General features: G+C 43.1%; 2 protein-coding genes and 1 long non-coding RNA gene across 12 annotated transcripts in view; 2 read left to right on the top strand and 1 right to left on the bottom strand.

The window, feature by feature from the left end:
* pbrm1 (polybromo 1) overlaps positions 1-2,419 on the top strand; it is a 65,070-nt gene extending 62,651 nt beyond the window's left edge. For all 9 annotated transcript variants that reach the window (XM_067998601.1, XM_067998603.1, XM_067998604.1 and 6 more), the window contains one exon: positions 1,876-2,419. In XM_067998601.1, coding sequence (XP_067854702.1) covers positions 1,876-2,042 — 167 coding nt within the window. In that variant the 3' untranslated portion in view covers positions 2,043-2,419. The remainder of the gene's footprint in view (positions 1-1,875) is intronic.
* Positions 1-26,012, bottom strand: part of LOC137334107 (uncharacterized) — a 42,182-nt gene extending 16,170 nt beyond the window's left edge. The window contains exon 1 of one of the 2 annotated variants that reach the window (XR_010966065.1): positions 25,954-26,012. This is a non-coding gene — a long non-coding RNA (uncharacterized lncRNA). Of the gene's footprint in view, positions 1-25,945 lie in introns of both variants that reach the window. The other variant, XR_010966066.1, reaches the window with a different exon arrangement.
* Positions 7,299-10,886, top strand: LOC137334106 (small integral membrane protein 4). Its single transcript, XM_067998608.1, has 2 exons — positions 7,299-7,681; positions 10,658-10,886. The coding sequence occupies exons 1-2, from the start codon at positions 7,531-7,533 to the stop codon at positions 10,747-10,749; spliced, it is 243 nt and encodes an 80-aa protein (XP_067854709.1). The 5' UTR covers positions 7,299-7,530; the 3' UTR covers positions 10,750-10,886.

A 26,012-nucleotide genomic window follows, 5' to 3' on the forward strand; every position in this document is an offset into this window, starting at 1 on the left:
GGGTGGGGATGAGGTGGCTGAAGGAATATTTTTTAAAATTAATTCTTGGGATGTGGGCACCGCTGGTAAAGCCAGCATTTAATGCCCATCCCTAGTTGCCCTGAGAAAATGATTGTGGGCCACCATCTTGAGCCATTAGTGGTTTAATACAACTGAGTGGCTTGCTAGGCCACTTCAGAGGCAGTTGAGAGTAAACCACATTATTGTGGGACTGCAGTCATTTTGGTCAGACCGGGTAAGGATGGCAGATTTCCTTCCCTAAAGGACATGAATGAACCAGTTGGGTTTTGATGACAATCCAACAACTTCATGGTCACTTTTACTGATACCATCTTTTTATTTCCAAATCTGTTTTTAAACTGAATTCAAATTCTCAAGCTGCCATGGTGGGACATAAACAAAGGTGGAGTGGAGGAAGTGATGGTGTTGGAGGACTGAAAGATTTGTGCAGGGACAAAGGGCTGGAGGAGATTGGGAAGGTAGGGAGAGATGAGAACCTTAAAATCAATTCTCTGGGACACAGGAAACCTACAGAGTTTGGTGGGGACAGGCCTTAATGCAGGTAACGACACGGGCTGCTGCCTTCTGGATAGTTATAATTTAGGATCGGTAGAAGCAGGTAGGCCATCAAGAAGCATTGGGAGCGGAAAATAAATAACAGTGGATTCCATGCAAGAGGGAAAAGTAGAGAGGATTAGGGTGATGGTCTGAATGTATGATATTTGATAGGAGGGAGGAAGCAAGGCAGAGGGAATTAGGGAGTTCCAGAAGACACAAGTTTGAACAAGTGCCCAACAATAGTGGAGAGGAGGGAAGGAACAAGAAATAACCCGGTGTTAGAGTGGAGGGGCGTACGGTTGGAAGAGGAAATTACGGAGGTAGAGTGGGGCAAATCCATGAAGGAATTTGAAAACGCAAACAAAACTCTTGAAGTCAGCTCACTGGCACTGGGAGCCACACAATAAATACCAGGATTTCAAATTATTCCTATTGTTTTTATGATTGTTTCACCCATAGATCAACCGACATTCATACTCAGGTTTTCAAAATTTTGCATTTTTTTTGCGGGTCTTGCAAGATTTGGTTCTGTGTATCTCTTTTAGCTGCACATGGAGATCCTACCTGGTGGGTTCTGTATAATTTCTTTCATCATTTCCCTTCTACGTCACCAAAAGTCAAGTCACGTAACTGATAACCCCACAACAGTGCAGTATAATTCTGTTGCACTTACTGGTGACTTTCCAGTAAAGGTTCTCTTTCATTCTATTTCTACCGTAACCCATCTGTTTTGTTAGTCTTTTCACTTGCCATTTAACGAGTTTATTTTTATTCACTACTGTTGCAGATGAACTTTTGTATGATGGTGTAGGGAATAGCAGAAATTGCATTGTTTCACAGGTGCTTTTTTAAGATTTTTCCTGAAATATGAAGGTAAATTCAGCAAAGCAGCACTCACTCAGCCAGTGGATCAGTATATCGGGCATAGAGATCAGCATATGCAGTTTGCATCTCTCCTGATTTCCCGGTCATTAAAATTAATCACTGGAAAATTGGGAGTGCCATGAATCAAATGTGGGACAGCAGCTTCACATGATTTACTATATAATGTTATATTCTGCAATAAGTAGAAATTCTGGCAAATCCAACGTGGCTGACAGCCTTTAATCTGATATCCAATAAACTAAAAGGTATAGATTGGATTTTTATATGTATTACTGCTCTTGCCTGAGGATTTTAAATGCATTACAGAAGTAAGAAATTTTGAGATCCAGGATGGCTATGTGTGGCCTGGTTTTTCAACCTTGAGCCCAAAATGGTTGTGAATTTAACAAATAGACATTTACATATATTACATTGCCTTATGTTCCTTTACAGCAAGAAGGCAAGATGTCCACCTTACAAAAGAACAAGAGAGCCGACTGCCTTCTCACTGGTTAAAAAGTAAAGGTGCTCACACAACCATGGTCGATGCACTGTGGCGTTTACGTGACATCATGCTGCGCGACACTCTCAATATTCGGCATGCATATAGTCTGGAATAATGTCTGAATTCCTGTTACATTACCACCATTTGTTATGATGCAAGAGTTATGTGAAAAATGTGGCTGTGTGTTTTAGTACCTGAGAGGAAATGGTAGTACAATTTATTTTACTGCATTTCTTGTATGGTCAAATTGTATTTGTTTTTATAAAGACTTTTTAAATAAGCTGTCACTGGACATTTCAATTTACTATTGTTAGACTCTGCTATGGTCTTATGGGAAAGCCTATTATATTTTTGCACTGATTCTATCCCTTGTATGGAATTCAGTTTCATTTTTTCACTGGTACTTTGGAGGCTGAGTATGCTTGCTCAGTACATTTGTGTTGTAATGAGACCAATTTGAACATTTTTCATTAATAAAAAGGAAAGTACATCCATGCAGCACGGGTGTGTGGGTCTGATTTTCCAAATCACATCTTATGGATTTTGACCACTTGGAACTGAACTGATATAGCTCATTCTCCATTCAGGTGCTTTGCATTATTTTATTAGTTGTTAAACAATATTGCTTGTCTATCGGCATTGGGTGAACATTCAGTTATGTAATTGTTACCAGGTGACCTTCATCTCACATGTGATTACCTATGTAAAATGTAGCTTAGGTCATGTAATCACATGGATGAATCGAGCCCTGTGTTCCAAGTCTTCTGTAATTCCCAAATAAAGTAGCCACAACTTAATTAATGTACAGTGAAGCCAAAGGACTGCTCGTAGATATACACAAGTCACGACAAAATGCACATTGGAAAAATTACTTTAGTTGTACCACTTCACTGTGCTGTAAAAGTGCAAAAAGGTGCTTTATGCACAATTTATATCCGACTGTAAATAACACAAACATGTATCAGATTCCCCTCTCCAATTATACGATATGTTCATTTTGTGCAGTCCATCTGAAAACAGTTGTCTTCATTTTGAAGAGTCTTCTAAAAAAAATTACTCAATTTTTCTCATACAATGAAGTTTGAAATATCCTGACTTTTTTTTTAATCACATACAATTTATGAGGGCCCCCATTATGATGTTCTGCTCACTTGAGATGTTGAGCAGAAAAGGTTGTGACCCCAGTGATAATTCTACTTTATGTAAGAAAGGAGTGAATCCCCTCCCCCCCCCCCCCCCCCACCAGCTTTGAAGCTTGAGTGTATTGCTGTTCCAGAAAGTGTGTTGGTGAATCCTTGCACCTTGGGTCTAAGACCCCTGCCTATGTGTCCTAGCTAATTACGGGAGCTTCTGCCACTTGTGTAGAAATGGTTTCGGAGTTTGCAGAGGAAACACGCTTCATGACAACATTACCGTAATATACCATCAGCAGGCAATTTTACCATGATAGTTTACCATCAGCTGCACCTGCATAATACTTCTGCAAATGGCACCCAACATTATAAAAGAGACAAACTCAGTGTCCCAGAACCAATTTTTTTCTGAACTGAAGAAAACCGCTATCTCAGGCAGCGTAAAATTCAGGGCCCCATCTCTCTCGATTCTCTACCGATCCCAGTAAGGACCTGTGGAAAACTGCAAACAAAAATAGGGAAAGGGCCACTTATAGTTTGTGTGTCACTGCTTTAGTCCCCTTATTCCCAAAAACTACACTTGAGTCCAAAGGAAAATAGCTCTTAAATTTCCTGTAAAGTATGTTATAGACAATTGATTGCAAAACAAGTTGGAGGTATTTGTTTCATGAGACAATGAGATTAAGGCAAAAGCTGCATTCTGGATAATCTTTACTGTTGATGATAAAATGTGTCAATGATAATTGTATGGAAAGGTTTAACTATTATTACCTTGTGAAGAATCTTGAATTCTTTACCACAAATATAGCTGATGAGCCCCACAATTCTCAAGTACTTAAATCATGTTTTGAGAGGGGAACATTTCACTCTCATGGTCCTGAATCAATGCTGGAGTTAGGAGACTGCCCAATGATGTCTGAAACTAAGTACAAATCCTACTCCAGCTCCAGTTGGGATTTCTATTGATTGATGAGGAATAAAATATAAAAGAATCTTCTTTAATATTAAACCCAAACTCCTTGTTGAGAGCACTCTGACTATCTTGAGAATTGTAAAGAGTCGTACAACACCAGGTTATAGTCCAACAGTTTTATTTGAAATATTTGTTATATATGCTGTGCCTTTATGGAACCCTGCACTCACCTGACGAAGGAGGAAAGCTCCAAAAGCTTGTGATTTCAAATAAAGCTGTTGGACTATAACCTGGTGTTGTACGACTCTTACATTTGTCCACCCCAGTCCGTCACCGGCATCTCCACATCATATCTTGAGAATGTTACACGCTCAACTGTGGAAAGTATCCTCAAAAATAAAGGGAATCCCTTCTCTGTCAGTCTCTCATCCAATAGATAATGTGATGTGGAATACTGCTCAGTGGGCAGAGTGCTAGAAAATGAAAAGAAAAAAATAATAGATTTAAAAAAATAAAATACGAAATAGAAAATACTGGAAATACACAGCAATTCTGTCAACAACTGAAAAGTCAGATTCATGTTTTTTGGTAGAGACTCTGTCAGATCTGGAACGAGAGTATGGGTGAGGACCTTTGTAGGATTGGCCATAACAGGAAGGGGAGAACAGGCCATGGCCTGGGGTCAAATATGCTAAATAGTATGACAAATCAACAACTGATGGGTTTAGTAGTGTGGGAGTAGAAAACAAAGGTGGAACGTTTGAAATAGGAATGGGAATTGAAACCCTGAGCTACAAGGAGATCGGGATCGTCCTTGCTAATAGATTGGTGATGTTCAGCAAAGTAGTCACCCAAACTACATTTGGTCTCCCCAGTATAAAGGAGACTGAACCATAAGTTGCCAATACAGTGTACTAGATGGGACATAATACATGCAAATCATTTTCACACAAAAGAATGTTTGGGTCATGGACAATGGTATGGGAAGAAAGGAATGTACAGATGTAGCATTAGCTATGGCTGCATAAGGAGCAGGCAAGAGCAGGGCAATGGAAAAGTTAACAAGGGTGATGCAGGTGGAACAGTCCCTCGAGAAAGTGAAAGTGGAGTAAAGGAAATGCATGTTGGGATCACACTGCAGATGGTGGAACTGGTAGATGGAGATAAGATGGATGCAGCGGCTAGTGGGATAAAAAGTGAAGGACAAGAGTGATCCTGTCATTAATGTTGAAAGGAGAGGGGTTGAGAATGGAGGCACAGGAAGTAGGGCAAATTCAGGTGAGGGCTTGATTGACCACAGTTGAGACAAAACCTCAGCAGAGGATAAAAGAGGACAGTTCAGAGGCCTAGATGTGGAAATTGGAATCATCAGCGTAAATAAAACAAAGAAGGACATGCAATTTTACAGAAAGGAGGATGGGATGAAATATAATTCAAGTTGCAGGAGTCAGTGAGTTTGTATTAAATATGCATGAAAAGGCTGCTGCTAGAGGTGGTAAAAGAAATCTGTTAAAAGGAGGGAAAAGTAAGAAATGTAAAGGTGGAGGAAAAGTGGAACTGGGAAGCAGAGTCAATTAACTTCACCATTTCAGAATAACAGAAGGAAGCAACCCCGTCACAATCATCAATGCAAGGAATTGATCAGCGAATGAGCCTAAACAGGGCTGGAAGAAGAAGTGCTCTACATATCCTAGAAGCAGCTTATGTCTGAAACTGCTAAAGTCACTATTGGATCTGTAGGAATAGGAAAATGCTACTTGTGATGTGGAAGGGAAGGAAGCCTTTTAGCAAGGCTTTTGACAAGGTCCCACATGGCAGATTGGTCAAAAAAATAAAGGCCCGTGGGATCCAAGGGAAAGTGGCAAATTGGATCTAAAATTGGCTCAGTGGCAGGAAGCAAAGGGTAATGGTCGACGGGTGTTTTTGCGACTGGAAGGCTGTTTCCAGTGGGGTGCCGCAGGGCTCAGTACTAGATCCTTTGCTTTTTGTGGTATACATTAACGATTTGGACTTAAACGTAGGGGGCATGATTAAGAAATTTGAAGATGACACAAAGATAGGCCGTGTGGTTGATAGTGAGGAGGAAAGCTTTAGATTGCAGGAAGATATCAATGGACTGGTCAGATGGGCAGAAAAGTGGCAAATGGAGTTCAATCTGGAGAAGTGTGAGGTAATGCATTTGGGGAGAGCAAACGAGGCAAGGGAATATACAATAAATGGGAGGATACGGAGAGGTGTAGAGGAAGTGAGGGACCTTGGAGTGCATGTCCACAAATTCCTGAAGGTAGCAGGATAGGTAGATAAGGTGGTTAAGAAGGCATACGGAATGCTTTCCTTTATTAGCCGAGGCATAGAATATAAAAGCAGGGATGTTGTGCTGAAACTGTATAAAACACTAGTTAGGCCACAGCTTGAGTACTGCGCACAGTTCTGGTCGCCACATTACAGGAAAGATGTGATTGCACTAGAGAGGGTGCAGAGGAAATTTACGAGGATGTTGCCTGGACTGGAGAATTTTAGCTATGATGACAGATTGGATAGGCTGGGGTTGTTTTCCTTGGAACAGAGGAGACTGAGGGGTGATTTGATCGAGGTGTACAAAATTATGAGGGGCCTAGATAGAGTGGACAGGAAGGACCTACTTCCCTTACCCGAGGGATCAATAACCAGGGGGCATAGATTTAAAATGATTGGTAGAAGGATTAGAGCGGTAATGAGGATTTTTTTTTTCACGCAGTGTAGTGGGGGTCTGGAACTCACTGCCTGAGAGGGTGGTAGAGACAGAAACCCTCAACTCATTTAAAAATACCTGGATGTGCACCTGAAGAGCCTTGACCTGCAAGGCTACAAACCAAATGCGGGAAAGTGGGATTAGGCTGGGCGTCAGCTGGCACGGACAGGACGGGCCGAATGGCCTCCTTCTGTGCCGTAAATTTTCTATGATTCTAGGATAGAGCGCCAGTTGTTAGATGGTTCGTGATGTCTGGAGTGTAAGGTTGGCAGGGGTGTTAACAGGACTAAGCTGCAAATATTCTGTACATTTATCTTTTCAGAGGTGTAAACTCTTGCTGTAATTTTGTTTTACTAATTCTACAACGCGTCACGGTGTCTTTAACTCGCGATTCATGACTTTACGAGTTCACTATTTATGAAAGCCCCAGCCTCATTTTCAAAGCAGTATGGAGGATGTGAGAATGGTCTATTCCCGAACTCTGCTCCTTCTGATCCGCTCCAGACACATCCATTCAGGGGGGGGGGGGAGGCGTTAAAAGAATAATCATTAATATTACAACGGCTAGCCTGCCTTGAGCTGGCTCCCTCTATTAATAAAGATTTTAAATAATTATCTATAAAACCTGTGTGGCAGAGGCTTGGTCCTTTGCTGGTGCCGTCGATGCGGTGAAAGGTCAAAATTACAAAGAGGAGTTTGGGTTTGGGGCGAGTAGGTGGGGAGTTTCGCCATTAAAAGCTGCGGCTTTACCCGGTCTTCCGCAGTCATTTTGTTAAAAAAGAAACCTGGTAATAGCCGGGACTCGAACCCGGATCCGGACCCGGCGATGCTGCGCAGCTCCCGGGTAAAGCGCTGGTTGAATTTAGTTCCTGGGAAGCGGCGATTCGGGACCTACCGCTTCCTGCCTTGTTTCTTTGTCCTGGGCGGTGTGCTGGAGTGGATCATGATAAACGTGCGCATTGGGCACGAAACGTTTTGTAAGTACGAGTGAGTGGCTGCCACGTTTCCTATGTTACAACAGTGACCACTGCAAATGTACGTCATTGGCTGTAAAGCGCTTCGAGGTCGTGAAAGGCGCTATATACGTGCAAGTCTTTTTTTTGGTAGAGTGCCCACACAAATTACATAGAATTTATAGTACGGAAGCAGGCCATTTAGCTCAAGTGGTCCACGCTGCTGCACAGGAGCCTCCTCTCACCCCTCTTCATCTAATTCTATCAGCATACCCTTCTGTTCTTTTCTCCCTCATGTGTTTATCTAGCTTCCCCTTAAAAGCATCTATGTTATTCGCCTCAACTACTCCTTGTGTAACTCTACTTCCAAGCTTAGGTTTGCAATTAAAGATCCAGGGGAATCTGTCAATTGGTGATTCCTGCCCTGCAATGCTGCTCTCAGTGCTTCTGCCAGTTTACGCCACAAACCAACTGCTATTTGTATATCTATAATAAATGCAGGTTCATAAATATCTTGTAGTGTAATTCAATCAAAAGGCATGCTATGATCAGGAGGACAGTGACAATGCACTCATATTTGAGTTGTGCTTTTTTTTCGTTCATGGGATGGGATGGGGCCCGCTGGCAAGGCCAGCATTTATTGCCCATCCCTAATTGCCCTTGAGAAGGTGGTGGTGAGCCGCCTTCTTGAACCGCTGCAGTCCGTGTGGTGACGGTTCTCCCACAGTGCTGTTAGGAAGGGAGTTCCAGGATTTTGACCCAGCGACGATGAAGGAATGACGATATATTTCCAGGTCGGGATGGTGTGTGACTTGGAGGGGAACGTGCAGGTGGTGTTGTTCCCATGTGCCTGCTGCCCTTGTCCTTCTAGGTGGTAGAGGTCGCAGGTTTGGGAGGTGCTGTCGAAGAAGCCTTTGCGAGTTGCTGCAGTGCATCCTGTGGATGGTACACACTGCAGCCACGGTGCGCCGGTGGTGAAGGAAGTGAATGTTTAGGATGGTGGATGGGGTGCCAATTAAGCAGGCTGCTTTGTCCTGGATGGTGTCGAGCTTCTTGAGCGTTGTTGGAGCTGCACTCATCCAGGCAAGTGGAGAGTATTCCATCACATTCCTGACTTGTGCCTTGTAGATGGTGGAAAGGCTTTGGGAAGTCAGGAGGTGAGTCACTCACCGCAGAATACCCAGCCTCTGACCTGCTCATGTAGCCACAGTACTTATGTGGCTGGTCCAGTTAAGTTTCTGGTCAATGGTGACCCCCAGGATGTTGATGGTGGGGGATTCGGTGATGGTAATGCTGTTGAATGTCATGGGGAGGTGGTTGGACTCTCTCTTGTTGGAGATGGTCATTACCTGGCACTTGCCTAGCGCAAATGTTACTTTCCACTTATCAGCCCAAGCTGCTCCCCATTTTACCCTCTGAGTTGCTGATTTCTATTGTACACCCAGATGGGCCTCAAACCCGCATTTGTCATTTGCTAACTGGTGGCTGCCATCCTTTGGTGGTGGTGGAGGGTTGATTTAGTGCAAATGATGCCACACCTAGTGAGTCAAACCTCCATGGCAAGCTTGGTAATCCAATACCATAGCCAGGCATGTCTGCAATAATTCAACATTTCAGCCTTGAAATCAAACTCTGATCTGATCTCTGTTGACATTGGAATTGCCATCCACAGCAAAATAAATTCAGTCTCCATGACACTATTAATAACTGATTCGTGATGAACAATTTTATGCTGTGGACTAGGGTCCAAGACAAACAAAGCTATAGCTACTTACAACTCATTTCACTTAAGACCCTGTTAGGACCTGTGTTTAATAGTCCAGAACGATGGATCGAATGTCTCCTTTGTCTGGCTGGAAAGGTCCTACACGAAGTGAATATGACCAGTAGTGTGTATTAATTTTTAAATCATAGAATCGTAGAATGATACAGCACAGGAGGCCATTTGGCCCATCGTGCCTGTGCCTGCTCTTTGAAAGAACTAATCAATTAGTCCCACTCCCCTGCCATTTCCCCATAGCCCTGTAAATTTTTCCACTTCAACTATTTATCCAACTCCCTTTTGCAAGTTATTATTGAATCTGCTTCCACCACCCTTTCAGGCAGTGCATTCCAAATCATAACTACTCACTGCATAAAAGAAAATGCTTCTCCCTCTAGATCATTCAGTTACAACGTATTTGATCCGAGAGATGAGTACAAGTTTAGCAAACGCTTGATAACCTCATGTATCCTGGAAGTTGTTTTATTTTTCTTTGGCTTCAAATTCCAGGTCGCTGAAAGACTACACATCCCACGATGGACTGGAGACCCATTGGAAAGCTTTTACTCTTTTTTTTGTTTTTCATCTGAATCCTAAACTGTTGTATCATGGTGTCAATCAATCAATCAAACAGTACTGTTATTTAACAGTTACAGCATTTCTAACTCTAGAATAACGAATGCTCCTTCACATTTACCTGAGGAAGGAGGAAGTCTCCGAAAGCTTGTGAATTTAAAATAAAATTGCTGGACTATAACTTGGTGTTGTAAAATTGTTTACAATAGAATAACGAAAATATTTATTTTTAAGAGTATATCTGCAGAAGCCTGGATTTAGTTTAATTATTTTTTAATAAGCCTCTGTTATTTTCACTTTTACTAATCGAACCAAAAAAGACTTTTCCCAGTACATTAAATATGAACTTTTTAGGAACCAATTGTGCTGGAATGTTAATAGTATAGTAGGTGCAGCACATGAGGAGGCCATTAGGCCCATCATGCCTGTGCCGGCTCTTTGAAAGAGTTATCCAACAGGCCCACTCCACTGCTCTTTCCCCATAGCCCTGTAATTTTTTTCCCTTCAAGTATTCATCCAATTCCCTTTTGAAAGTTATTATTGAATCTGCTTCCACGACCCTTTCAGGCAGTGCATTCCATATCATAACTACTCACTGTGTAAAAGAAAATGCTTCAATTTTACTTCTTAATGTGGACTTATTGATTTTATTGTCTATCTAGATGACGTGTACCGAAGAAAACGTTCTGAACGACAGTACCAGAAGACATTAGAAGAACTGGCCCCATCTAGATATCAACCGCCTTCAAAATAAGTCATTTCTACATAATTAGCTAATTGTGTTATGAAAAATTGGTCCATTAAACTATTTCCTCTTAAAATGTAAATCTCAGGAAAGATATTTTAATTACATAATGATGAAAACAAATACAGCATATGTTTTGAAAGAAATGTAGCATTACCTGAGGTTTCTTGTTTGAATTGTATTTATATTACTGAGTCAATGTTTTACATAGCACCTTATCACATCCTCGGGATATTCCAAAGCACTTCTCATCCATTTATTTTTGAAGTATAGTCACTCTTGTTATGTATGTAAATAAGGCAGCAGATTATGTGCATAGCAAGATCCCACAGACAGCAATCAAGATGAATGACAAATTAATCTGTATTTGGTGATATTGGAGGAGGAATGTTGGCCAGGATACTAGTTCCATGGGATCTTTTAGTTCCACCTGTAAAGGGACTCCGTTTAATACCTCATCTGAAAGATGGCACCTTCAATAACACAGCACTCTCCCAGTACTGCACTGAAGTGTCAGGTGAGATTATATGGAGTGGGGCTTGAACCCTCAAACTTATGATTCAAAGGAGTGCTACCAACTGAGCCAAGCTGACACAATTGGTGCAGAACAAGGGGGCATAAATATAAGATAGCCACTAATAAATCAAATAAAGAAATTAGGAGGAATTTCTTTACACAGAAAGTGGAACTGGCTGCCACATTGAGTGATTGAAGTAGATAGCATTGACACATTTACGGGGAGGCTTGATGCATACATGAGGGAGAAGGACATGGGGACAGCGTGGAAAGAGATGATTAGAGGGTGAGTATATTTAATTTGTAAAATATCAATCAACTGCTTATGGTTATGGAGCACAGATAAGCATTTATGAGCTGAGTTATTAAACTGGTTTATGTCATGTTGAGAAAGAGGTCTGGAACCATGGGTATGATCTACATTTTAAAATATTTAGGTGATGAGCAGAATGATCAATTGTACTCCAGAATGTCATTGCTAAAATAGGGATGTTCTAGAAAAAAATAATAGTTGAGGATGATGAACCCTTATAAAACACAGGATTGGCCACAACTGGAGTATTGTGTCCGATTCTGGGCACCGCACTTTAGGAAGGATGTGAAGGCCTTGGAGAGGGTGCAGAAAAGATTTACTAGAATAGTACCAGGAATGAGGGACTTCAGTTACGTGGATAGACTAGAGAAGCTGGAGTTGTTCTCCTTAGAGCAGAGAAGGTTGAGCAGAGATTTGATAGAGGTGTTTAAAATCGTGAGAGGTCTAGACAGAGTAGATAGAGAGAAACTGTTCCCATTGACGGAAGGGTCGAGAACCAAAGGACACCAATTTAAGGTGATTGGCAAAAGAACCAAAGGCGACATGAGGAAAAACTTTTTTAATGCAGCGAATGATCTGGAATACACTGCCTGAAAGGCTGGTGGAGGCAGATTCAATTGTGGCTTTCAAAAGGGAATTGGATAAATACTTGAAAGAAAAAAATTTGCAGGGCTACGGGGAAAGGGCGGGGGGAGTGGGACTAGCTGGCTTACTCTTACAGAGAGCCGGCACAGACTCAACAGGCTGAATGGCCTCCAGTGCTGCAACCATTCTATGATTCTATGAAGGTATTTTATGCAGAAGCAGAGACATTGGCTGTCTAATTTCTAATGCCCTTATGGTATATTACACTGATCTCAATGTGGAAACAGGCAAATTTCATTTCACAGAATATTAGATATTATGATCCTTGAGAAGTTTTGGATCTCATGAAAGCCAGCAGCAGATGGATTGTTGCAAGTCTTGCCCACATTAGTGAAAGCATATCAAGAAAAATAAGGAAACAATATTTCACACATTGGTAAAAAATAGTATGGTAGTTACACCTGGTTGAGGTCGATTCACCTTAATAACCCACAATGACTCCATACATTGAGAATTACTAATTTGGGGTTGCCTAGCTACAACACCTTGCAGGATATCCACGTCGTACCTTTTCAGTTTCACACCATAATATCCCAGTTTTAAAACTCTTACAATTGGACACCAGGGTATCTCATTTCCCTCTGGCTCAATCAACAATACAGGAATTCCCATTGCTGGACGCTGCATGGATGCAGAAAGGCTCTCACGATGCAACAGGTAGCTGCTCTTGAATCTCTTTACATTGTAATTAGTTAAAACCCATTAGGAATTAATGAGCAGCTCCACATACATGAATGGAAACTATATGTACATGTACCAGAAGGATCTTTCAACATGGTTAGATTCCTATGGTGTTGGTCATGGAAGTTAGAGGATAATTTCAGAAATGGGGATGTTCGCTGATGATTGCACAATGTTCAGTTTCATTCGCAACCCCTCAAATAATGAAGCAGTCTGTGCCCACATGCAGCAAGATCTGGACAACATCCAGGCTTGGGCTGATAAGTGGCAATTAACATTTGCGCCAGACAAGTGCCAGACAATGACCATCTCCAACAAGACAGCGTCTAACCACCTCCCCATGACATTCAAAGGCATTACCATCGCTGAATCCCCCACTTTCAATATCCTGGGGGTCACCATTGACCAGAAACGTAACTGGACCAGCCACATAAATACTGTGGCTGCAAGAGCAGGTCAGAGGCTGGGTATTCTGCGGCGAGTGACTCACCTCCTGACTCCCCAAAACCTTTCCACCATCTACAAGGCACAAGTCAGGAGTGTGATGGAATACTGTCCGCTTGCCTGGATGAGTGCAGCTCTAACACTCCAGAAGCTTGACACCATCCAGGACAAAGTAGCCTGCTTAATTGGCACCCCATCCACCTCCCTAAATATTCACTCCCTTTGCCACCGGTGCACACTATGGCTACAGTGTGTACCATCCACAGGATGCACTGCAGCAACTCGCCATGATTTCGTCGACAGCACCTCCCAAACCCGCGACTTCTACCACCTAGAAGGACAAGGGTAGCAGGCACATGGGAACAACACCACCTGCATGTTCCCCTCCAAGTCACACACCATCCCAACTTGGAAATATATTGCCGTTCCTTCGTCGTCACTGGGTCAAAATCCTGGAACTCCCCAGCACTGTGAGAGAACCTTCACCACATGGACTGCAGTGGTTCAAGAAGGTGGCTCACCACCACCTTCTCAAGGGCAATTAGGGATGGGCAATAAATGCTGGCCGTGCCAGCGACACCCACATCACATGAACGAATAAAAAAAAAATATGCTGTTTCATAAATACTGGAGCATTACGCCATGTAACATACGATGTATTATATTGCTGCTAAAGTAGTGCTATGCATAATCTAGCAGGTCCTTTTAAGGCTGTAGGGTCTGATTCCTATAAATAGGTAAATACTGAGTTCAATTGGAGGCAAGCATCTGCTGAGGTCAACTGAAGGGGGATTGTTTCTCTTATAGATTACAGCGGCTTTTTAAGTTCATGGCTCCACCACACGGCAGAAGATAACATCAAGAAAGGACAGGCTTTTTAAGGGTGATACACAGATTTGCATATGTAACGGGCTCATCTCAAAGCGTATGAGAGATGTATGTTGTCCCAATGAGAATTCATTATAGACAGACCATTAAAGAGCTGCCGGAATCCTTTGGAAGTGGAAAGCTCATACCATGTTTATGGCAGAACTGCTTCCAGCAGAAACAGTTGTGCAATGTGGAGAGGCTCGGCAGTGCTCTCAATTTACCCTGTTTACATGGCATCAGCAGCAACATCAAAATAACTACACTCAGGGAAGACTGTGCATGTGCAGTTTTTAAAAAATCATTCTTATAACTACATTTTTGGCCGTCATATTCCTCACGTTGGTTTGGAAAAAAGTCTGTCCGAGCCAAAAATGTGGAAACTGCATTGCCGTCCAAGACAACCAGAAAAAAAGGGGGCAGCTTCAGCAAGGGGGTTCAGTATGGTTTCCATCAGTAGCACTTTGCCTGAGGTTGTGTTCTGCGCCTCATTTATACTATGCAAATGAATCCAATGTTAGGTGCACTAACAGGTACTTCCATTGTATAAAGGAGTCGTTGGAATAGGAAATCTGCGGTGCCATTTTCTAAGTACAGTTAAGTGATTGCACTGAGAGGTCCATAGTTAGGACCCTGGTTACAGCTGAAATTATTTTTAAAATGGGGGCAGAGAAAACTATTGCCCTCTTCCAAATTGTTGTGGTTTGACATTTAATTCTGTACGCCCTTGTCACAAACTATGCTGTAACTGGAGCTAATGCTTTAGATGAAGGTAGGAAAATACAGCATTTAACTTTGAACTTACTGTCACACTGAATTTTTTATTTCCGGGTCCACTTTATGTACAGACTATATACCACGTCAAACTTAAACATCTTTCTATTTTATTAATTATAAATGTATAGTACTGCTAAATCAAAATGCCATTATTTAGTAATGAATTGTGACCTTTTTTCCATTCTAACGATTTTTGATCTGTTCTACATTGTGTAAGCAATACAATGCTGTTTTCCCAATTTGTAACTTTTTCACACAACATTCACAACACAGCTTTGAGGAAACCACAGTTGATATCAGTGTTATGATTGCGTGAGATGAGAGACAAGACATGCGCAGTGTAGGAGGAGGGCCTGTTTGTACTGAAGTTCGGGAGGGTGTTTAGCTATATTTGAGACAAAGACTCCACCTCAACTTTAGTTGTCTACAACCCAAATTGGATACACTGGACCTTGGGCTGGGGAGGAAAATAAAAACCATTATCAATGTACCCTTTAAATCTATGACTATTTGCTGGCACAGGCATGATGGGCCGAATGGCCTCCCTTCTGTGCCGTAAATTTCTATGATTCTTTGATTTGTAAAGTACTAAGCAATGTGAACAAGACATATGATACAATTATCTGTTAATGTGTGAACTGTACATTAAGGTTACTGACATATTACATAGAATAAATTGGTTAGAATGTAGGTTTCAGAATTTGGCAATAATTTATTTAAAACAAATGACCAAATGCCTGTAATTCACGTGAACTGTCAATGACGAAATTATATTGCTGATATCCTATCACACAGCCAGAGTATTGGGGCAATGTACAGAATGGTCGCTTTGTCTTGTGCATGAGGTAGTTGAATGATTTCAGTGTGGTCGGTGTTGCTCAATGTAACCGAGTAAATGCCAGATTTCGAGGGGTCATGTTAAACAGAAATAAGAACAGGGCCCCCTTTACTGGAGATAGTGTTTTATGCTTGCCTCTAAGCATTAGAAATATGGTAACTGTTAATGTAATAAGGGTAAAATACCTGGCAGTCTCGATACACTAGAATTCTTATAGTGACATACATAGTCAATTATGTAACCAATGGTAAATATTTCATTAAAAGGCTTTAAAGTTGTATCACTGCTGCTGACCGCATTTTCAGTTCCCCATTGAAAAGTCCTTTATACTCATTTCCCCTAGAAAATTAGAAGCATTAATCTTCCACTACAATCAAATGTCCAAACAAATTGAGTAACAGTCAATGACGACTACTATCCTATTAATCATTTCAGATGTCACAAAATAGGATTTGTGTTTCTTCCTCTTGCTACTTAGTTGCTCACAGACTTAAATGATGTCAATTAATCTGTAACAACATTAAGAAATAAAAAGTATTTGTATTTTTTGTAATCGGTTAGTCAACGTGTTAACTACTTGTGTGTAGTGTGAATTTATTTAAAAACATAATTCTGGTGCAATATCCTGTTTACCCCAGGTATGCAGTAACTTCCCTTTTGTCGCTGTAACTATCATAAAGAATCTGGAACAAGCAACTCATTTTCCAAATTATTTGTTGTACTGTATATTTTCTAGTTTGTATTTCTGAGACATGATCGCCCTAACATACCTCGGTCGCTCTGTCCCTCTAGATCATTCAGTTACAAAGTATTTGATCCGAGAGACAAGCACAAGTTTAGCAAATGCTTGATAACCTCATGTATCCTGGAAGTTTTATTTTTCTTTGGCTTCGAATTCCAGATCGCTGAAAGACTACACATCCCACGATGCACTGGAGATCCATTGGAGCAGTTTTTACTCTTTTATTTTTCATCTGAATCCTAAACTGTTGTACACGGCGACTATTAATCAATCATACAGTATTATTTAAGAGTTACAGCATTTCTAACTCTAGAATAACGAAAATATTTCTTCTAAAGAGTATATCTGCAGAAGCCTGGATTTAGTTTAATTAATTTTTAATGAGCCTCTGTTGTTTTCACTTTTACTAATCGAACCAAAAAAGACTTTTCTCATTAAATTAAATATGAACTTTTTAGGAACCAACTGTGCTGGAATGTTAATAGTAGGTGCAGCACAGGAGGAGGCTATTAGGCCCATCATGCCTGTGCTGGCTCTTTCAAAGAGCTATCCAATTAGTCCCACTGCCCTGCACTTTCCCCATAGCCCTGTAAAAATTTTTCCCTTCAAGTATTTGTCCAATTCCCTTTTGAAAGTTACGATTGAATCTGCTTCATCCTTTCAGGCAATTCATTCCAGATCCTTACAATTCGCTGTGTAAAAAAATGTTTCCTTATCTCACCTCTGGCTCTTTTGCCAATCACCTTAAATCTGTGTCCTCTGGTTACCAACCCTTCTGCCACTGGAAACAATTTTTCTTTATTTATTCTGTCAAAACTGTTCATGATTTTGAACACCTCTATCAAATCTCCCCTTAACCTTCTCTGTTCGAAGGAAAACAACCCCAGCTTCTCCAGTCTCTCCACATTACTAAAGTCCCTCATCTCTGGCACCATTCCAGTGAATCTATTCTGGACCCTCTCTAAGGCCTTGGACATCCTTCCTGAAGTGTGGTGCCCAGAATTGAACACAATACTCCAACTGAGGCTTAACTAGTGTCTTATAAAGGTTTAGCATAACTTCCTTGCTTTTGTATTCTATGCCTCTTAATAAAGCCATACATTTTTTTAACAGATTTCTCAACTTGTCCTGCCACCTTCAAAGATTTGTGTATGTGCACCCCCAGGTCTCTTCGTTCCTGCACTCCCTTTAAAATTGCACCATTTAGTTTATTTTGCCTCTCATTCTTCCTAACAAAATGCATCACTTCACACTGCTCTGCATTAAATTTCATCTGCCACGTATCTGCCCATTTCACCAGTCTATTTATGTCCTCCTGAAGTCTGTTATTATCCTCCACATTTCCAAGTTTTGTGTCATCTGCAAACTTTGAAATTATACCCTGTATACCCAAGTCCAGGTCATTATTATATATCAAAAAGAGCAGTGGTCCCAATACTGACTCCTGGGGAACAGCCTGAAAAGCAACCATTCACCACTACTCTCTGCTTTCTGTCCCCTAGCCAATTTTGTATCCATGCTGCCACTGTCCCTTTAAACCCAGGGGCTTTAATTTTGCTAACAAGCCTATTATGTGGTACTTTATCAAATGCCCTTTGAAAGCCCATATACACATCAACTGCACTACCCTCATCAACCCTCTCTGTTACTTCATCAAAGAACTCAATCAAGTTAGTGAAACATGATTTTCTTTTAACAAATCCGTGCTGACTTTCAATTATTAGCCCATCCTTTTTCAAGTGCCAATTTATTTTGTCCCGGATTATTGTCTCTAAAAGTTTCCCTACCACCGACGTTAGGCTGACTGGCCTGTAATTGTCGGGTTTATCCCTCTCCCCTTTTTTGAACTGAGGTGCAACATTTGCAATCCTCCAGTCCTCCGGCACCATCCCCATATCTAAGGAGGATTGGAAGATTGAGGCCAGAGCCTCCCACAATTTCCACCCTTACTTCCCTCAGTAACCTAGGATGCATCCACACAAAGATAGACAGCATTGTAAGTAGTGTAGATGGAAGCATAAAATAAGAGAGATGTAAATAGATTAAGTGAATGGGCAAAACTGTGGCAAATGGATTTCAATGTAGGCAAGTGTGAGCTCATCCACGTTGGACCTGAAAAGGATAGATCAGAGTATTTCTAAAAGGTGAAAAGCTCAAAGCAGTGGTGGTCCAAAGAGAGCTAGGGGTTCATGTACATAGATCATTAAAATGTCATGGACAGGTACAGAAAATAATCAAAAAGGCTAATGGAATGCTGGCCTTTATATCTAGAGGACTAGAATACAAGGGGGTAGAAGTTATGCTACAGCTATACAAAGCCCTGGTTGGACCACAACTGGAGTATTGTGTTCAGGTCTGGGCATGGGAAGTATATATTGACCTTGGAGAAAGTGCAGGAGTGAAGTTAGAAAGGACTTCTACGCGCAAAGGGTGGTAGAAGTTTGAACTCTCTTCTGCAAATGGCTAGCTCAATTGTTAATTTGAAATCTGAGATTGATAGATTTTTGTTCACCAAAGGTATTAAAGGATATGGGTCTAAGGCGGGTATATGGAGTAAGGTCACAGATCAGCCATAATCTCGCTGAAAGGCAGAACAGGCTCGAGGAGCTAAATGGCCAACTCCTGTTCCTATGTTCTTATCTGGACTGGGTGACTTTTTTATTTTGAGTACTACCAATCTTTTAAGTACCTCCTCTTTATCTATTTTTATTCTATCCAATATCAGTACTACCTCCTACTTTACTGCTACAATGGCAGCATCCTCTTCGCTAGTGAAGACGGATACAAAGTATTGATTTAGTGCCTCAGCCATGCCCTCTGCCTCCACAAGAAGATCTCCTTTTTTGTCCCTAATCAGTCCCACGCTTCTTTTGACTACCCATTTACTATTTATATGTTTATAAAAGATTTTTGGATTTCCTTTTATGTTAGCCGCTACTCTCTCTTTGTTACTCTTATTCCCTTTTTTAGATCTCCACTGTATTTTCTGTATTCAGATTGGTTCTCTACTACTACTACTACTACAACAACAACTTGCATTTATATAGCACCTTTAACATAGTAAAATGTCCCAAGGTGCTTCACAGGAGCAATTAGCAAACAAAATTTGACACTGAGCCACATAAGGAGGTATTAGGACAGGTGACCAAAAGCTTGGTCAAACAGCTAGGTTTTAAGGAGCGGCTTAAAGGAGGAGAGAGGGGTAGAGAGGCAGAGAGGTTTAGGGAGGGAATTCCAGAGCTCAGGGCCTAGGCAGCTAAGGCACAGCCGCCAATGATGGAGCAATTTATAATCAGGGATTCACAAGAGACAAGAATTGGAGGAGTGCAGAGATCTTGGAGGGATGTCGGGCTGGAGGAGGTTACAGTGATAGGGAGGGCCGAGGCCATGGAGGGTTTTGAAAACAAGGATGAGAATTTTAAAATCAAGGCATTCATAGACCAGGAGCCAATGTAGGTCAGCAAGCACAGGGGTGATGGCTGAACAGGACTTGTTGCGAGTTAGGATACGGGCAGCAGAGTTTTGGATGAGCTCAAGTTTATGGAGGGTGAAAGATGGGGGTCTAGCCAGGAGAGCTTTGGAATAGTCCAGTCTGGGAGTAATAAAGTCAAAGTTGAGGATTTCAGCAGCAGATGAGCTGAGGCAGGGGCAGAGACGGGCGATGTTACAGAGGTGGAAGTAGGCGGTCTTGGTGATGGAGCAGATATGTGGTTGGTAGCTCATCTCAGGGTCAAATAGGAGGCCAAAGTTGCGAACAGTCTGGTTCAGCCTCAGGGAGAGGGATGGAGTCAGTAGCTAGGGAACGGAGTTTGTGGCGGGGACCGAAGACAATGGCTTCGGTCCCCGCCACAAACTCTGAAGACAATGGCTTCGGTCTTCCCAATATTTTGTTGGAGGAAATTTTTGCTAATCCAGTACTGGATGTCAGACAAGTAATGTGACAAATGAGAAACAGTGGAGGGGTCAAGGGAGGTGGTTGTGAGAAGGTAGAGCTGGGTGTCGTCAGCGTTCATGTGGAATCTGACATTGTGTTTTCTGATGATGTCGCCGAGCGGCAGCATGTAGATGAGAAATAGGAGGGGGGGCCAAGGATAGATCCTTAGGGAACTCCAGAGGTAACAGTGCAGGAGCGGGAAGAGAAGCCATTGCAGGTGATTCTCTGGCTACGACTGGATAGATAAGAATGGAACCTGGCGAGCGCAGTCCCACCCAGCTGGACGATGGAGGAGAGGCATTGGAGGAGGATGGTGTGGTCAACCGTGACAAAGGCTGCAGACAGATCGAGAAGGATGAGGAGGGATAGTTTACCACGGTCACTGTCACATAGGATGTCATTTGTGACTTTGATGAGGGCCGTTTCAGTACTGTGGCAGGGGTGGAAACCTGTTTGGAGGGATTCAAACAAGGAGTTGCAGGAAAGATGGGAACGGGTTTGGGAGGTGAGAACACGTTCAAGGACTTTGGAGAGGAAAGGAAGGTTGGAGATGGGGCAGTAGTTTGCAAGGACAGAGGGGTCAAGGGTGAGTTTTTTGAGAAGGGGGGTGATGACGGCAGATTTGAAGGGGGGGGACAGTATCTGAGGAGAGGGAACCGTTAACAATATGAGCTAACATGGGGACCAGGAAGGGAAGTTGGGTGATCAGCAATTTAGTGGGAACAGGGTCGAGGGAGCAGGAGGTGGGTCTCATGGTGAAAATGAGCTTGCAGTGGTCATGAGGGGAGATAGGAGAGAAACTACATACAAGGCGGAAGGGGGAAGTGGGTGGAGAGGAATACAAGGAAGTGATCAGAGATGGCCTTATCCGTGATTGACACAATGGGAGTAGAGAGGCCATGTGAGATGGCAAGGTAGAGGGGGTGTCCATGCATATGGGTAGGAGAGTTTATATGGAGGGTGAGATTCATATAGGGCAGCAGGGAACCATAGGGGAAATTTGGCTTAGTGGGCTAGGGGAAGAGAGAAAAGTGGCAGAGTCAGCTGAATGGATGGTCTCAAGCTTAGTGACAAAGAAGTCCATGAGCTCCTCGCACTTTTCGTTCGAGGTGAGGTTGGAGGGAAGAGGGATTTAAGAAGATGATTTGTAGTGGAGAAAAGCCAGGGGTTATCTTTGCATTCCAGGATTATCCTGGAATAGTGAGCAGTTTTGGCAGAGGAGAGCAGGACCCGATAGTGCTTTATGTGGTCTAGCCAGATCGGGTGATGAATGGCTACATCAGTTGTCCGTCATAAACATTCAAATTTGTGGGTTTGGAGGCGGAAGGGGGAAGTGGGTGGAGAGGAATACAAGGAAGTGATCAGAGATGGCCTTATCCGTGATTGACACAATGGGAGTAGAGAGGCCATGTGAGATGGCGAGGTAGAGGGGGTGTCCATGCATATGGGTAGGAGAGTTTATATGGAGGGTGAGATTAAGGGAGGATAGGAGGGCAGTGAACTCAGAGGAGAGAGAGCATGATGAGTTGAGATGGAGGTTGAAATCAACGAGGATGAGAAGTCACTCGGTGCAGAGGCCGAGGGAGGAATGCAGTGAAGATATCACGGTGAGAAACTTGGCGTGGTACTTAGGTGGGCGGTAGAGAACGAGGATTTTAAAGGAGGCGAGAGGGGTGTACCAAGGTGAGATGCTCAAAGGAAGAGAAGGTGCCAGAGGAATAGGGGGACTGACCAAAGTGTGATTTGGTGATAAGGGCCACACCACCACCACGGTGGTCTGGACGGGGCAAGTAGTGGAAGATATAGCCAGGTGGGGAGGCTTCATTAAGCGGGAAGGTGTCATCACCCGTTAGCCATGTTTCTGTCAAGGCCATGATGTCAATGCAATCATCCACAATAAGCTCATGGATGGCAAGGGCCTTGTTCACAAGTGAACGGACATTCTTGAGGGAGATGCGGAGAGGGGTGGTGATAGCTGATCCGCTGGCAGAGTCCACAGGGTCAGTGCTGGGAGGGGTGAATGGTATGGGAAGGAGATTGGCAAGATTAGCCCCTAGCGGACGCACTGGGCGGGAAAGTCGGTGAGAGAGTAAGATAGAGCAGTTGGGGTTGCTGCTCGTAAGGAGGTCGCGACGAGTACCTCGATGGGCCCTTTGGAGGATGCCAAGGGAGGCACAGAGGGATGCTGTGGGCTTATCCAAGAAGGAATCAAGCCTGGGATGGTGGCAGTAGAGTAGGAAGGATGAGGAGTGCTAAAGGGTTGGGGTAGGGATTTGGGGGGCAGAGTACCCGAGTGGGGAGAAATGAAAGAAAGCATGGTGACAAGAAAGAGGGGCCTAAGTGGGGTAAAGAGAAAAGAAGAAAAAAGGTCAAAAAAGGGGAAACAGAAGTGATGGGCTTGGGTCCAGAGTGGCAGCCAAAATGTGCTCGCGAATGGACACAGGGAAACTCAAGTTATATATGCGTGGTTACATAGCAAGATTGGGATAGATCTGTCCTGGTAATAAACAGGGAATAGAGAGGAGGCAATTGGAGGGAGTCCAAGGTTAAAGTCAGAGGTCCTGTGGTGGGATAAAGTTGATGTAGAGAGGGCGGCATCAGCTTGGAGCATTGACAAAATGATGTCCAGGTTTGGAGACAGGTGTGGAGGGCGAGTGAGTCCAGAAGCTATTTGAGGGTAGAGTATTGAGGACGCACTGCTGGAGGCATTTCCATGGGAATGAAGAGCCAGGAGGTGTGCAGAATCGATCATGGGGCAGAAAAACAGTGGCGAAGTTGGAGATCACTATAAGATCCAGAAGCGGTGGAGAAATGGACTACGGCCCAGCAGAGTGAATTTCTGGCCAGGAACCATACTGTAGCAAAATAAAGCTGAAAAACCAGTAGGACCAGTAGGGCAGTCATAAGCTCAGCAGGTAACAGCAGTGGTGGGGAATGGGCTGTAGGCTGGACAAAGTTGCCTTAAAACTTAAGCAATTGAATGGCAGGTCAGAGTCACAGCAGCTGAGACTTACAGTATAGTCCAGTGGAGTAGCGTAGTCTTGATGGCAGAGAAGTCCAGGAATTTGTAAGCCAAATTTGAGTAAAGATTCAGTCTCACTGATGAAAGCAAACAGCAGGCATGGTCGGAGGATGGGCAGTGGGCCCAGGTAACTTTAAACTTGCAGCTTGAACTTATAGTTAAGGCTAAAATGCACCCACTATTTGAGCCAGGGGAACTTAAAAGTGGAAGAGAGGAGATTGGGGGAAGAGAGGGCAAAGGATGGCAACAGATAGCCAAGGATAGAGTTGCACAGCAAGGTGCTCCATAGGGAGCAGCCAGCCCAGAAGCCATCTTGGAACAACACTACTCTACTGTATTATGAACCTTACATTTCCCATAAGCTTCTTTTTTCTGTTTCATTTTAATCTCTATATCTTTAGTCATCCAGGGAGTTCTAGCTTTGGATGCCCCTCCTTTCCCCCTTGTGGGAATGTGTCTACTCTGTATCCAAACCAGCTCCTCCTTCAATTACTGTTTTTGATTCCAATCCACCTGGGTAAGATTCCTTTTTAACTCATTGAAATTTGCCCTCCTCCAGTTGAGCATTTTCACATTTTCACATTTTCACATTTGATTGTTCCTTGTCCTTTTCCACAGCTATTCTAAACCTAATGATATTATGATCACTGTTCCCCAAATGCTCCCCCACCAATACATGCCCCACGTCATTCCCCAGAACTAGATCCAGCACTGTTTCCTTCCTGGTTGGGTTGGAAACACAGTTCCAGAAAGTTCTCTTGAACACATTTCAAGTATTCCGCCCCCTCTTTGCCCTTTACACTGTTTCTGTCCCAGTCTATATTGGGATAATTGAAGTCCCCCATTATCACTACTCTATAGTTCTTGCATCTTTCTGTAATGTGCCTGCAAATTTACTCCTCTATGTCCTTCCCACTATTTGGTGGCCTATAGTATACACCCAGTAGCGTTATAGCTCCTCTGTTGTTCCTTAGTTCTAACCAAATTGATTCTGTATTTGACTCCTCAACTACATCATCCCTTTCCAGTTCTATAAGAGTTTCTTTGATCAACACTACCACCCTGATACATTGTAGCCAGGAATATTATGTACCCAATCCTCTCCTTCTTTGAGCCAGGTCTCTGTTATTGCCATTATATCATAGTCCCATGTGGCGACTTGAGCCTGCAGCTCACCAACTTTATTTACCATGTTACGTGCATTTACGTACATGCACTCCACACTCATCTTAGACTGCCTCGCACTTGCTCCCTGTCTGATCCCTCCTATTTCTGAACTATTTTTTTTCTCCAGTGCTACTTGTCCCTCCCAGTCCTCTGTGCATCTTGTTTCTCCTCTTTAATGTTTCATCCTGATGCCCTTCCACCTGCCAAATTAGTTTAAACCCTCCCCCCCAGCACTAGTTAACCTCCCCTCGAGGACATTGGTCCCAGTTCTGTTGAGGTGCAACCCGTTCATCTTGAACAGATCCCTCCTGCCCCAGAATTGGTCCCATTGCCCCAGGAAGCTGAAGCCCTCCCTCCTGCACCATTGCTCCAGCCATGCATTAACCTGTCTTATCCTACTATTCCTATACTCACTAGGGCGTGGCACTGGAAGTAATCCAGAGATTGCTACCTTTGAGGTCCAGCTTTTTAATTTCCTCCCTAGCTTCTGAAACTCTGACTGCAGGACCTTGGCCCCTTTCCTCCCTATGTCATTGGTTCCCACATAGACCACGACTTATGGCTGTTCCCCTTCCCCCCTCAAAATATTCTGCTCCCTCTCAGTGACGTCCTTTACCCTGGCACCAGGGAGGCAACATACCATGTGGGACTCACGTCGGTGGTGCAGAAACGCCTGTCTGCCCCCCGACTATCGAATCCATTTTAACAACTGCATTTCTGTTGCCCTCCGTGCAGCCGAGTCTCCCACAGTGCCATGGATTTGCTCCTGACTGCACTAGCCTGAGGTTTCAACAACCTCACTTGTACTCAACACTGAATACTGGTTTGCGAGTGCCACACTCCTAAGGGACTCCTGCACTGCCTGCCTGTTCCTCTCATTCTGTCTGTTGGTCACCCACTCACTCTCTGCCTGAACTCTGTAGCAGCGGGGTGACCACCTCCTGAAATGTGCTATCCATGAAATTCTCAGCTTCCCGTATGCACTGTAGTGACGCCAGCTGCCCCTCAAGCTCAGAAGCTCAGCTTGAACTCAAGCAGTTGGCACATGCGGTTTTCCAGAGCACAGAAAGTGTTCTGGAATTCCGACATGGCTCAGGACGTGCATGTGATGGGCCCCAGCTATCTTGCCATGTTAGCTAATATTTAAACTGTTTGTTTAGCTTTAAGGCACTTTACTGCTTATCTGACGCTAAAACACTAACCACTAAGAAACACTAACCAACCACTAAAAAACACTAACCAATGAACTAAATACTTACTGACTTACCCTCGGCACTCCTCCTTGCCTTGTTTTGATTCTTCTTGCAGTTCCCTTTATGCTCCACT

Source organism: Heptranchias perlo, chromosome 17 (genome assembly GCF_035084215.1).
Source record: "Heptranchias perlo isolate sHepPer1 chromosome 17, sHepPer1.hap1, whole genome shotgun sequence".
Taxonomy (NCBI): Eukaryota; Metazoa; Chordata; class Chondrichthyes; order Hexanchiformes; family Hexanchidae; genus Heptranchias; species Heptranchias perlo.